Source organism: Plectropomus leopardus, chromosome 7 (genome assembly GCF_026936395.1).
Source record: "Plectropomus leopardus strain MGB_pleo_1.0 chromosome 7, ASM2693639v1, whole genome shotgun sequence".
Lineage (NCBI taxonomy): Eukaryota > Metazoa > Chordata > Actinopteri > Perciformes > Serranidae > Plectropomus > Plectropomus leopardus.
In genome coordinates this window covers 37,980,163-37,992,712 of record NC_142182.1, presented here as the reverse complement: position 1 = coordinate 37,992,712, position 12,550 = coordinate 37,980,163, and the positions used below count along the sequence as shown (strand labels likewise).

At 42.2% G+C, this 12,550-nt stretch overlaps 1 protein-coding gene and 1 pseudogene across 1 annotated transcript in view; one reads left to right on the top strand and one right to left on the bottom strand.

Moving 5' to 3' along the window:
* LOC121950400 (NT-3 growth factor receptor) overlaps positions 1–12,550 on the top strand; it is a 269,926-nt gene that overhangs the window by 227,842 nt on the left and 29,534 nt on the right. Inside the window, exon 14 of the mRNA XM_042496388.2 lies at positions 7,964–8,094. Within this exon, the coding sequence (XP_042352322.2) occupies positions 7,964–8,094 (131 nt within the window). The remainder of the gene's footprint in view (positions 1–7,963; positions 8,095–12,550) is intronic.
* Positions 8,355–9,418, bottom strand: LOC148189265 (uncharacterized; annotated as a pseudogene).

The window sequence follows — 12,550 nt, the reverse complement described above, 5'->3', positions numbered from 1 at the left end:
TTGATTGTCGTGTATTCCTTTCGTTTTGACAGCACTTCAGTTGCGTAGTCGTGATCAAAAGTTAACCGTTTGCCCTCAAATGTGATAGGCTTCTTCCAGGCGGCGTGGATAACTTTCTCCTTAATTGTAAATTTCAGGAATTTTATGACTATGGATCTTGGTGTTGCGTTGTCCGGGGGCCGCGAGCCCAGGGCTCTGTGCGCCCGCTCGATGCCCACGTCCATGTCGGGTGCGATGTCTTCACCCAATTCGGTCTTGAGAAGTTTCTCCACAAAGTTGGTCACGGAGGTGCCCTCTGCTGCCGTATAGCCTGATGTTATTCCTGCGTGAGTGGCCTTCTAGCTCCGTGACTTTAGCTTGGAGGGCATGTTGCGTTTTCAATAATGAGGTCACTGCATCTTTTGCATCAGCACTCCATGTCTCCATATCCCCGATGCGTTGTTCAGCTTCTTCGAGTCTTTCATTTGCGAGGTCGATTTTCCCTGTTGCCTCCTCTATCTCTTGGTTCATGTCGGTTCTCAGTTCATTCAACTGTTTCTTAATATCCGACCGGAAGCTATGTTGAAAGTCAGACAGTTGTTTTGCGATATCCGTCCTGATTTCCGTTATCATGCCTTTCATCACTTCTCTTATGGTAGTCAATATTGCGGACTCTTCTCCTAGCTTGTTAGCTAGTGCCTCCTTGCCACCATCTTCTCCTGCACTCGTGTTTTCCATGGCGTCGTCGTCTCGGTCAAACTCTACCTTCTTAGTTTTTCTTTGTGACCTACCACGGCCCTTCTCCTTCCCCCCTTCCATCTCCCGGGTTATATTAGGCCAATTTTAGTTTAGGAAGCTTGTTGAATTTAGGGGGTTTTAGTCAACCGGCAGGGAGCAACTTTTTACGCGTCCATCAGCTCGTTCGCGCCACCGGAAGCAAGACCTTTCTCTTCGATAAAGTTTATAATTAGGGCTGGCTAAGGTTGCCCGGACCAGCCCACAGTTAGGCTGACATAGGTTTAACCTGCCGGGCGACTTCCTATTGTACGCTGAGCTCCTTTTCCTTCTCTCAATGCCGCCATCTGAAAATCATGCATGTCTGTTAACTGCATTGCCATTTGCAAGCTTAGCTTAGCCTCAGTAGTTTAGCTTAACCTTTCATCTGTGATAGTCATGTGGTACTGTCACTACCTGGGGCTCGTGATTACAGATCCTGGGTCTGTTGAACTGCACTACACTAATACTGTTGCCTCTCGGGAGCCTCTTCCTAGTTTTCCTGGACCCTGGCCGTAACCATGACTGTGCCTAGTGATAGCTGTGCTGATGCTGTGACCCTGCCTTTGGTTGTGCTCATGCTGTGGCTGCACTGATATTGAACCCCCCGCTTGCCCTGATTGTGATCTCGGTCCTGGTTGCGCCGATGCTGTGATCATGCCTTTGGACACCTCCGTATCAATATATGCATGAGACTCTTATCAATATCACCATAGACCCACAATGACCCACAATGACCCACAATATCATCATAGAGTGCATGTGACAATTTCGCACCCATCGTTATTGTACTGTGCGGTCATCAATGCCATTTATGATGTCATGACATGCATCTGTTTACATTATTGCTGTGCCTCTCTCCCCTCTCTCCCCCTCCACCCTCTCTATTTCTCTTTCCTTTTTGCCACAATTGTATTTCATTTTTTATTTACGACATCTATTGCACGTCTGTCCGTCCTGGAAGAGGGATCCCTCATCATCCTCTACGGCTCACCCTTCTTCCTTTTTTTTCATCCGTTACAGGGGTTCTTTTTCAGGAGTTTTACCTTGGGTGATGTGAGGGTGTAAGGGCAGGGGGATGTCGTACACTGTAAAGCTGTCTGAGGCAAACCATGTTTTGTGATAATGGGCTCTACAAATAAAATTGACTTCACTTGATTTGACTTCACCAGCGGATCCTTCAGTTAAGGCAACAACAGGCACCAATGACTATCTGATCACAACTTCGAGCAGCCGCCTCTACAATGGAGATTTTGAACAAGGACCACTCGGATTCCATGTCCCCAACCTCCTCCAGGATGCACAAAAAGTTCCTCCAGAGGTGTGAGTTGAAGATCTCGCGGACAGGGATCCAACTCACCTCCAGGTGGTGGTCAGTTAACAGCTCCGTTCCTCTCTCTACCTGAGTGTCAAAGACATATGGCCGCAGATCAAATGATATAACTACAAAATCGATCATTGATCTTTGACCTAGGGAGCTCTGGTGTGAAGTACACTTATGAACATCCCTATGCCTGAACATGGTGTTCCTTATTGACAATCCATGACTGGCACAGAAGTCCAATTACAAGACACTGCTCGGGTTCAACTCAGGCAGGCCATTCCTTCAAATCACGCCCCTCCAGGTTTCTCTCTCATTGCCAATGTGAGCATTGAACCCCCCCACCACCCAGAGACTCCAAGAAGGCCAGGTACTCCGAACTGACGTTGGGTGCATACGCATACACGACAGTCAGAGACCTCCTGCAGTCACATCAAGGCGACCCTCTCATTCCCTGGGGTCAACTCCAACACAGCGGCACTCAGCCAGGGGAGCTCGTGAGTATCCCCACACCCGCCTGGTGCCTCTCACCCTGGGCAGCTCCGGAAAAGGCGTGAGTCCAGCCCCTCTACAGGGGTTGGTGAGCCCAACTTTATCTAGTTGGTACCGCTCCACCTCCCACACTAGCTCTGGCTCCTTCCCCACCAGAGAGGTAACATTCCACATCCCTAGAACCAGTTTATGATGCTGAGGATCTGCCCGAGGACCTGCCTTTGCCTGCCACCCAGCACACAAGGCTCACAACCATGATCACTTTTTCCTGTGGGTGGTGGGTCCACAGGGTGGCTGTTCCCTGTTTGTTCTTCCGGCTGAGCCTGACTGGGCCCCATGGGCAAAAGCCCGGCCACCAGGTCCCGGTGACCCCTTACCGGACGAGATATCCACATCCCAAGAACGCTGATTCATCATGGTCTTCTCTGAGCCACTCTTAGTCAGGCCCCTCCCCTGGGACTGCTTTGCCTTGGGAGACCCTACCAGGGGCTAATAGCCCTGGACAACACAGCTCCCAGGATGGCACACAAACCCCTCCACCATGGTAAAGTGGCGATTCATCATGCATTTTATTATTCTAATGGAAAGACTTGCTGGCACAGGCCTGCCCCTGCTTCTGCATACATACACAGTGACAGTGTTTTTGAGTGTTCATTGCCAACATTTGTAAATAATTTCTTCATACAATGTTCATCCAGTGGGGATGGTTATAGTCTGGGTAAGGGTTGGAAAACATCAGTAGTAAACAGCGGTCTTCCCCTGTAAAGGAAGGCCGATCAGACTAAGACTGTCACCAGGTACCTTGTGGCATAGTGTCAGTATGCTTATTAATGAGCAATTATTTTAACATAAGTTAATGAGCTGAAATGACATCACAAGTCTACGAGAATTCCTGCTTATGATGGTGCTTTTAGTTCCATTGAAGTGTGTTAAGTACATCATTTGTGTGCTTTAGAAAAGCATTACAGTAGGATAAAAAGTGCATAGTATATCTGGTAATAAAAACAATTATGCCACTGTAGAGTGTCAAATAAAATCCAGCCACTTCCTCATTTCACTGCTTACTAATCTTACACAGTTTGTTGTGTAAGAAACGAGTTAAAATAAAATAAACAATAAATCTACAGAAGCGGTGACAGAAGCCTGTGAGGTGCATGTAATGGTCCTAACTGATGAGACACTAAAACTTAATCTCATGCATAATATTTACTTACTTATTTGTAATGTACTGTTGTAATTTAATGTTTGTTAGGCTAAAGGTTGTGCCATGGAATTCTGTGTTATCCCTCGCCTTTCAGAGGATGAACCCTTTTGATTATTATGACCCCCTGACCTTTCTTCTCATGCCACAATAAAGCAGGAATTGTTAGATTTACACTACAAACATCGAACAGTCAGGGGACTGCCTTTAAAACTACTCCAAAGGATGAACCTTCTCCAGCCTGGACACTACATCAACTTTTCTCAAGAAAAAATATGTAATCTGCTATTGCAGTCTAACAAGAAGATATTCATAGAAAATAAACAATTTAACCCTTGATTTTTATGCCGTGTCCATTCCTCAAACAACTCTCAGAACAAATGGTACAGTGGTTCTACAGCACTTAATGGCTTCAAATATATCATGTACCACATAGTTGGAAGAATCCATTCAGATATCTGTGAGCAGCCCAAACAGTAAAACACTATTAGCTGCACATATGTGAATGTCCAGAGTACCATGTTGTTTAAAGTGTTTCCATGTCTGCAGTCAGTCCCACTGTCTGTGTCTGTTTGGGTAACATCAAGGCCTTAACCCTTGCATCATCTTTGGGGTCAAAGATGAGCTGCCACAATGGTGAACAGCAGAGGAACCCCTCTTAATAACCTTTCCTAAAGTGACCCTTACATTTGAAAGATTCAGCCATTGCCTTTGTTTATATTTCCATGAAAACCGCCACTGTAAAAAGATTCAGGGGCTGTGTTCGAAATCATCCACTCATTCACTCACTCCCTATCCACTACATCGTGTATATGATGTAATGAACTACATCATATACACGATGTAGGGAACGACGGGAGGAGAATTCGGACACAACACAGTAATTTCCTGAACGTGGTTGCGTCAGCAGATGCGCCATGGTTATTCAACAATAAATACCATCATACTAAAAAATACAAATGTAATGTTCAATCAGGAATGACAAATATGAATTCTGAAATTTCTTTTATTGATGAATATGCACCACTAGAATATATCCCATCCATGCATCCATCCATCCCATCCATCCCATCCATGCAGAGCCGCATTTCTTCGGCCGGAGAACAGCTGGTTGTGCTTAACACGAAGCTTAATAAGCTTCTCAACATCTTCATCAGTCCCTTGGAACAAGAAACAGAAAAGCATTTCTTTTTCTAACACACCGCCAATTGGGAAAAGAGAGCAAAACGCTATGATCAGATGTGAGCGGGTGTGTGGGTGTCTGCTCCTAGCTAGAGCTGCAACTACCGGCAAGCCCTAGCATTAGCCTTAGCGTTAGCGTTAGCTCGCAGATACAAATAACAAACCGGATGCTTCTCCACCAACAAATCCGCTCGTTATGACAATTTGCAACCCTTAAAAGGCATAAAACCACGCCACTAAAGTATTACACGCATCAAATGTGTATATTGTAATGTTACTTAAATTTATATACAAAAGCGGCGGTTGGTGCGGCGGCCATCGTCTCCTTCTTCTCCTCCTCCAAAACACAACCGCATTGCATTGTGGGATACGGAGCACAAAGTAGTGTACATTGCTTGTTCACTCAATTTTGCGGTGCATTGTGGGTGTTTTCTCGTCCACTACATAGTGGATGAAATTAATCGCGGAGAATTCAAACAACACTACAAAATGGCGAACACACTATATAGTGCACTACATCCGTGATAGGGGGTGATTTCGAACACAGCCAGGGTTGACACTGGAATGCCAGTAATCAGTGGAACACTGCCCCCTTCTCACAAGCAAATCTGGCAAGAAAACACACACACTAAACTTTTTCATAAGAATGAAAGAATATACAGGATATATTAGATATGATAAAAATTGCCTGATTATGATAAAATAATTAAAGGCCCATCCAGTGCTTACACACACACACACACACACACACACACACACAAGCTGACACAGACAAAGCTCTTTGTGTGATTAGAAAAAAGAATAGGAGCAGAATGGCTGGCTGACCAATGCAGAGACTGCAAACAGCAAAGTGGTCTTTTTTACTTTTATTTAAAAACTTGCAAGTGGAGCATCAACAGGAAAGGTTCTGGCTGAGCAAGTGTAGTAGCTTTCTAGTGGTCTGTTTAAAACACAGTATTGTCTGTAATATGTTACAATGTAGCGTGTTACAAAGTTAGAATGTCAGTTGACAATCAAAAACCTGTACCGCTAAACCCATGATCTCAACGTCTGTGGCATTGTTTCTCTGAAAATGTGTCATGGATGTAGTTGGCAGTTTGATGTGACGTTGTCATTCTTTATCCTACCTACAAAGCTCTGATTAATTGCTTACATCTGCAACTGCATGGAAAGAGTTGATATGCGCTTGTTGAGCTTTTATCACTGAGCTCAGCACCAAACAAGTATGAATTACTGAACAAATCAGAGATGATGGTGGTGATTCAGAGGTGTGGTTGAAAAAGCCTTCCCAGAAATGCTGAGGAATCAACAGCAGCTCATGAATGCCCACAGTCTATTCAACAGTCACACATGGTTTGGGCATCCACAAACTTTTGGCTGTGTAGTTTATCAAAGTTAATCATGTTTGTAATGTTTTAGACTTTGATATTTTTTACTTTAATTATTAAGTAATTATTAATTAGTTCTTTTTCTAAGGGCCACAAAAAAACATTCCATTAGTTGTTTGTATCTGTTATAACCTAAAGCCTCACTCCACTTTTCTTGAGTCTATATTGTTCACATCTCCTGAGGAGAGAACAAAACCCAACATGTGCAAAACCTCATGCTTACATCCACACAAATTAAATTCTGTCGTTACATATTTAAAATATTGTCAACCCACTTTTAATTCCAATCAAAATTTTATGTCTGTCCAACATAAGAGTCCAACATCTTTCTGACATCACATAGACATCCTGTTCCAGCTGGGACGCATTAAAGGATACAGGTGAAGGTTCTACATAGTGCTGCTAATAGTTCCATAGTATGCTATGCAGACAGGTGGAGCTGACCCTCAATGAGCTCTGTTCTGCACTGCCAATCTGCACATCTTTACCTTCTCAACAATAGCCACAACTAGCTGGGATGGAGGATGGGACTTTTCAGTACTGAATGTGAGGAACTGAATCAAAGCTGCTTTTTAATCATGTGAATTAATTTGATTTATATGGCCCAGTATTAGAAATTTGCCCCAAGGGGCTTGTTACACACTGAGGTGCTACTGTTGATTCAGGAAAAACATGTGTATTGGAGGGTAAAATAGAAATGTATTTTGCTCAGTTCACAATAGACATTGAACCAGTCTTTGTCACTCTACACCCTCTTTGTCAGACACTTTTGAAAAGGCTTCAACAAGGAAACAAATCCACTATCACAGGACATCAGTAAGTGTTGCAGATATGGGGTTTTGTCCTTATGAAGCTGTCCTTGTGTTTGTGTGAAGGTGTGGTGTTCCAGCAGCTCTGTATGCAGCAGATAGACTTAACAGATGATGTTCATCCATGAACCTAGACAGAGGGGATTGGTGATTTGTTTGGTGATTATTAAATCTGCTCTCAGTCACATTGCTGGTGTCATATCTGAAACACTCGTGCTACCATTAAATATGACAATGAACTTTAGCTTTACCTCAGGAAATGTGGATGTTTCACGATATGAGCACACGTCCTAACAAATCTAAACCCAAAGACGAATGGACTATAACAGCAGTTATTTTAATGTATCTCACCTTGTACATAAATGATAAAAAGAATGCACCTGTAAAGCCCTTTTCAAGTCTTCCGACCACTCAAAGCACCTTCACACTACATGTCATATTCACCCATTCACACACACATTCACACACTGGTGGATGAGGCTACCGTATATGGTGCTGCCTAGTACTCAGTGATCATGCATACACACTCACACTCAAATTATGCAGCATTGGGGACAGTACCTCTGCTTGAAAAAAAAAAGTGGGACAGAGGTCTGTAGTTCCAAAGTAGTTCCTATGAAAACTGTGGACAGGGAGGTTTGTGAAGTGGAAGCAATCAAAGGAATTGAGGCAACAGGCTCCACCAAACAGCTGACTTACAGAGGAGAATAATGTAAATATTTGAAATGGATATTTAAGTTTTTGGTTTTTTTTAAGTGGCTCTCAAAAAAAAGATTGTAATGGATGTCAGCTAACTCTCTCTATCTCTGTCCCTCAGATGTCCAGCATATTAAACGGAGGGACATTATTTTGAAGAGGGAGCTCGGAGAGGGAGCCTTCGGCAAGGTCTTTCTGGCTGAATGCTACAACTTGAGCCCCACCAAGGACAAGATGCTAGTAGCTGTAAAGGTAAGAGACAGAAGCACAATGTGTGTGTCTGTGTGTGTGTGTTGGTGTGTGTTAGAACACACAAGCCTTTCTGAGGAGCATAGAGCCTGGCTCTATGCTCCTCCTCAGGTGCATGGAAATGAATCTAGCTGATGGAAAAAGTGTGTTCCAGCAGGCAGCAAAGTCAGTTGCATATAAAGGAGAGATGCAAAAAACTAAAGAATTGTGGTTACCCTGACCATATTCAAGTAATCAATCTTTAGAGTTCAGTCTTACAATTCTTACAGTTTAGTTGGATAAGTCCATCTTAAACATGTCTCTCTCCACTCATGATCAGCGAGATCTGCAATGAGGGTGAGGACTCTTGGGTTCACTGACAGTTGCTTCTTCAACTTTGGTGCCCTTCTCTTATTTGATGAGGAAGAAACACCTTTGTGACATAGGAATTTATTATTAACCACACATGTAGTTATTAGTTCTAAAGAAGGAAATAAAAACACTCCACACTTGAATTCCTTCAGAGGTTAATACCTCTAAAGGAATTCAAGTGTGGAGCCGAGATGCACAGGGTAGTAGATATTGAAGCAGTAATAGCTTCCAAACATCAAACAGATGGCAGAGATGAAGTTGGGGAGTCTTCCCCAGTGTAACTGATCCTCCAAGTTTGACCCGTTACCTCTTTCCCTATGTTGAGAACATGTGCCTCACCAGGACTGTTCTTCTCCAAGATGAATGAAGTGGATCTGGACAAGCAAACATCATTTTGAGCTGATAAAATGGTTTGAATTGTTTGAAAAACACATTTGACATGCATTCTGGTGTTGTTGTACATCCTTTAAACCATTTTAAACATTTAAAACATGGCAGTGCATTTCAGTAGTTATATTGTATTATTCCTTACATAAGATTAGGCTCCTTCAGTAATACCGAATTTCATCTTACCATATACAATGATGCATGGTGTCTCAGGCAAGCTCTCCACTTGTATATCTTGTGCCAGGCATGTTTCTTCTACCTAATGGAAGAGGTTCTCCTCTTTTTCCATCGAAATAGGAGTGAAGAAGGAGCACCATATCCTTGATATCTTCTGAGCAGCCCTTCAACTGTCCTCTGAGAATTCTCAGCTTTGTGATAGCCTGCAAAACTCGTTTGCTCTTGCCTGCACAAATAGTTCTCATGAAATCCAGAAGATGTTTCCCTTTTTTTCCACACTGGAGTGGAAAGTCCCTTTTAGTGATAACCAAGTGAGCTCTTGAAAATGGCATCTCCTGGCCACTCTTCCATGAGGGGTTGCATCTGTTCCCTTGTTTATTTGATTATGTTGGGAGTAGTAGATGCTCTTCATAAGAGCTTTTACCTCATCTCAGCTGAAGTTAGTCTGTTCATTGAGCACCATTTTCTTTCTTCTCATGTTGGCTTTCTGGAGCTGAAATTAGACTGGCTGTGGATTCCAGTGCTCTGTGTTGGAAAACAAAAATACTGATATTAACAAAATGTATTGAATGATGCTTTATCCCTGGTTATACTTTAAAATCATGTTGTCAAAATATATTTACTTATTGGTTTCCAGGCAGCCACCAATTTCCTTGCTTGAATAGGTCTCAATACAGAAAGATTAGCTTCCTAGATGAAGTAAAAAAGTAAAAAATGCCAGACAACCAAACAGCCCAAGACATTCATTAGTGTGACAACACACTGTGTTTCAACAGAACCATTTGGTATCCGTCCTTGATGTAAGATGGCAATGGATAAAAATCAATCAAGTCACTGATGTTAAGACACTGCATCTTTTCATTGTCTTTCCAGTGTCATATTTTATCAAAATAGGCACTAGTTCACCAAACTCCACAGAGTCATTGTTCCCTGTGACAAGTGATTGTCCTTTCTTATATGGTGTTCCCTTAAACAGCATTTCTAACGTGACCTTTGTGCTGGTCTTAGTGAAGCCAAATGGTCTAACTGCATCTTAAATGACTTTACTGTACAGAACTGAGTAAAATTGTATCTTTAAATTCCAAGACAACTTGACTAATTGATCCTGCTGAAAGATAGGCCTGTAGCATCTGATGTCTTTCAGAGAGCATGAGGCAGAGGTTTTTAAAGTTCTTCAAATTTCTTGTACATCTCTTGAAATAATTGTGCTTGCTTTTGAAGTGCATTGTACATAGTCTGTTCAAGGGACCAAACTTTAGGATCAGTGCTGGGTAATGACGTAAAAAATGATGCTTTGGTTTCAGGAAACTTTCTGGGAATAGAGCTTTTCTTGACTTGATATTCTTGAATAAGAACATTAGGATATGCAATCTGAGGCAAGGATATTTTCTGAGCACAGATCATGTCCACATTGTCTTTCAGCTGCAGAGTAAACTGCCACAGATCATTTGCTCTATCTTTATCTCTGTCAACAATTAGGAGAGGCAATGGCCTTAGAAAATTTCAATTCTGTATAGCCTGTCCTGAAAGTGTAGCTGCTTGAGGGCTGACCTCACATGGCTTTGTAGAAGCATCAGAAGGACAGTCTTTGAACTGTTTGATGCGCAGATTCAGAGTGAAGTAGGTGAACTATGACTTTTTCTTTGTGAAATACTTAAGGAAGACACCCTCGAAGATGTCAAGGTGGCAAACCTGGCTGACAGACTGTCAAAAGAATTGAATACTGACTTAAAGTTGTTATAGCTTTGCACCACAATGGTCTGCGCAGACTTAGATCGGCTCCCTGAAATTCAGATCAGGTTATTAGGCTGCACCTACAGAAATATTTTGAGTGACTAAAATTGTCAGAGAACACGCCAATGCAATGCGAGCCCAAATTATCTCCAGCAATGCAATACAAGGTTCCTCTGACTACTTTCAATCCTTCAAGTCTGCCAGTAAATCAGAGAACACCTTAGCATGCCCAAATGCTTTGAAATCTTTCTCTCTACACAATAAAACAAGTGACTTGTGGTCTGTGTCAGACCATGTATGAAGTGGCAAATAAGCAGCAGATACATAGACAGCTAACACTTTATTTCTGTTCTTTGCAGAACCATAACGGTTAAGGACTTCAAAGGCACCCTGGTATAATACAAGCTTGAGACATGATGAATTTTGCTCCCAAAAATCATTGGATTTGAATATCTGACCATCACTAATGTCTCTTAGAACATCTAAAGGAGACTGAATGGTGTGCTCTACTGACACACAGTTCCTCCACAGACCAGACTCTAACAAATATTTCAAAAGTCTCTCTCACAGGCACATTATAGGCAAACCTATCTGCTCCACATAGTAGAACTTTTTTTGAAAAGACTGAGCTCTTGAGTAAGCTGTCCTCATTGGCCCTGTATGACATGCAGAAAACAGATCAAATCCCCTCACAGAGTCACAAACTCCGGTGATGTCCTCATCTGATAATGATGTGTCATTGTTCAGCAGTGAGGTTAGTTTACTCAAAGTATATGTCTGACCCAACTCATGTATGTTTTGCATCTCCTCAACAATATTCTGTGTGGTAGAAGCAGGTAGTATAAACTGCCCCTGCAAATTCAAGTAGAACAAACAGACGTGTCTAAAAAAAAAAGATCACTGAAATCTTCTGACACAGCCATAGCACCTTCATCTGTCTCTGTCTCTGTACCTGCCTCATTCACTTGAGGGCCAAAGTTATCTGATTCAGTTGGAACAGATGATGTCTAAGGAGCAGATTCTCTGTACAAGTCACTAACACTGCTGTCTGCAAAATCTCTGTGCTTCTGTGACATGTGGGAGGTAAATGAAGTTTTGACATTGAAATCATTTTTGCATACTTTCACTGGACAACTCACTGTACACCCTACTGCAATATGCTCCTTCAAGTGAGCTATTAGATCTCTTAGATATCTTTAGTGTCTTGACATTGGCGTTCACACAACGGCACTGCACATTTAAATGTCATTTTGCCTCCGATAACAAAGGAGCCTTAAACGCTCCATATGTACAGAATATAAAGAACGTAGAAAGAATGTAAAGAATGTGGTTCATTTTGGTGGAGCTTATAATGGAGCACATAACCTTTTGTGTCTTAATAGACTTGCCACAAAAATTACAACCACACATTCGGGTAACTAAATTAGCTAGTTTGAGTTAATGTTAAACACGAACCGTTTAAAATGACTAAAGTTAAATAACTAACTGTTAACGTTAGGTTTTACAAGAGCAACACACCGTAACATTAGTGAAGTAACGTTAGTTTGAATGACCTAGCAAACTAAATGCAACAGTCTAAAATTATGCATAACATCAACGTAACGTGTAATGTTACTACAACCCGAATGAACCTTAAAGAAAGCTTCAACTCGCAGACATAAACACTTTTTGTAAATATGTTCACCTCAAGTAGGAGCCAGGACGCTGTGCTGCTCCTTATACATCCGTGCCATCCCCACAGAGGTCCGAAGTGAAATGCTGGGGGCACAGAGAATGTGGTCAGTTCAAGTTCAAATTCTCTTCAGCATCG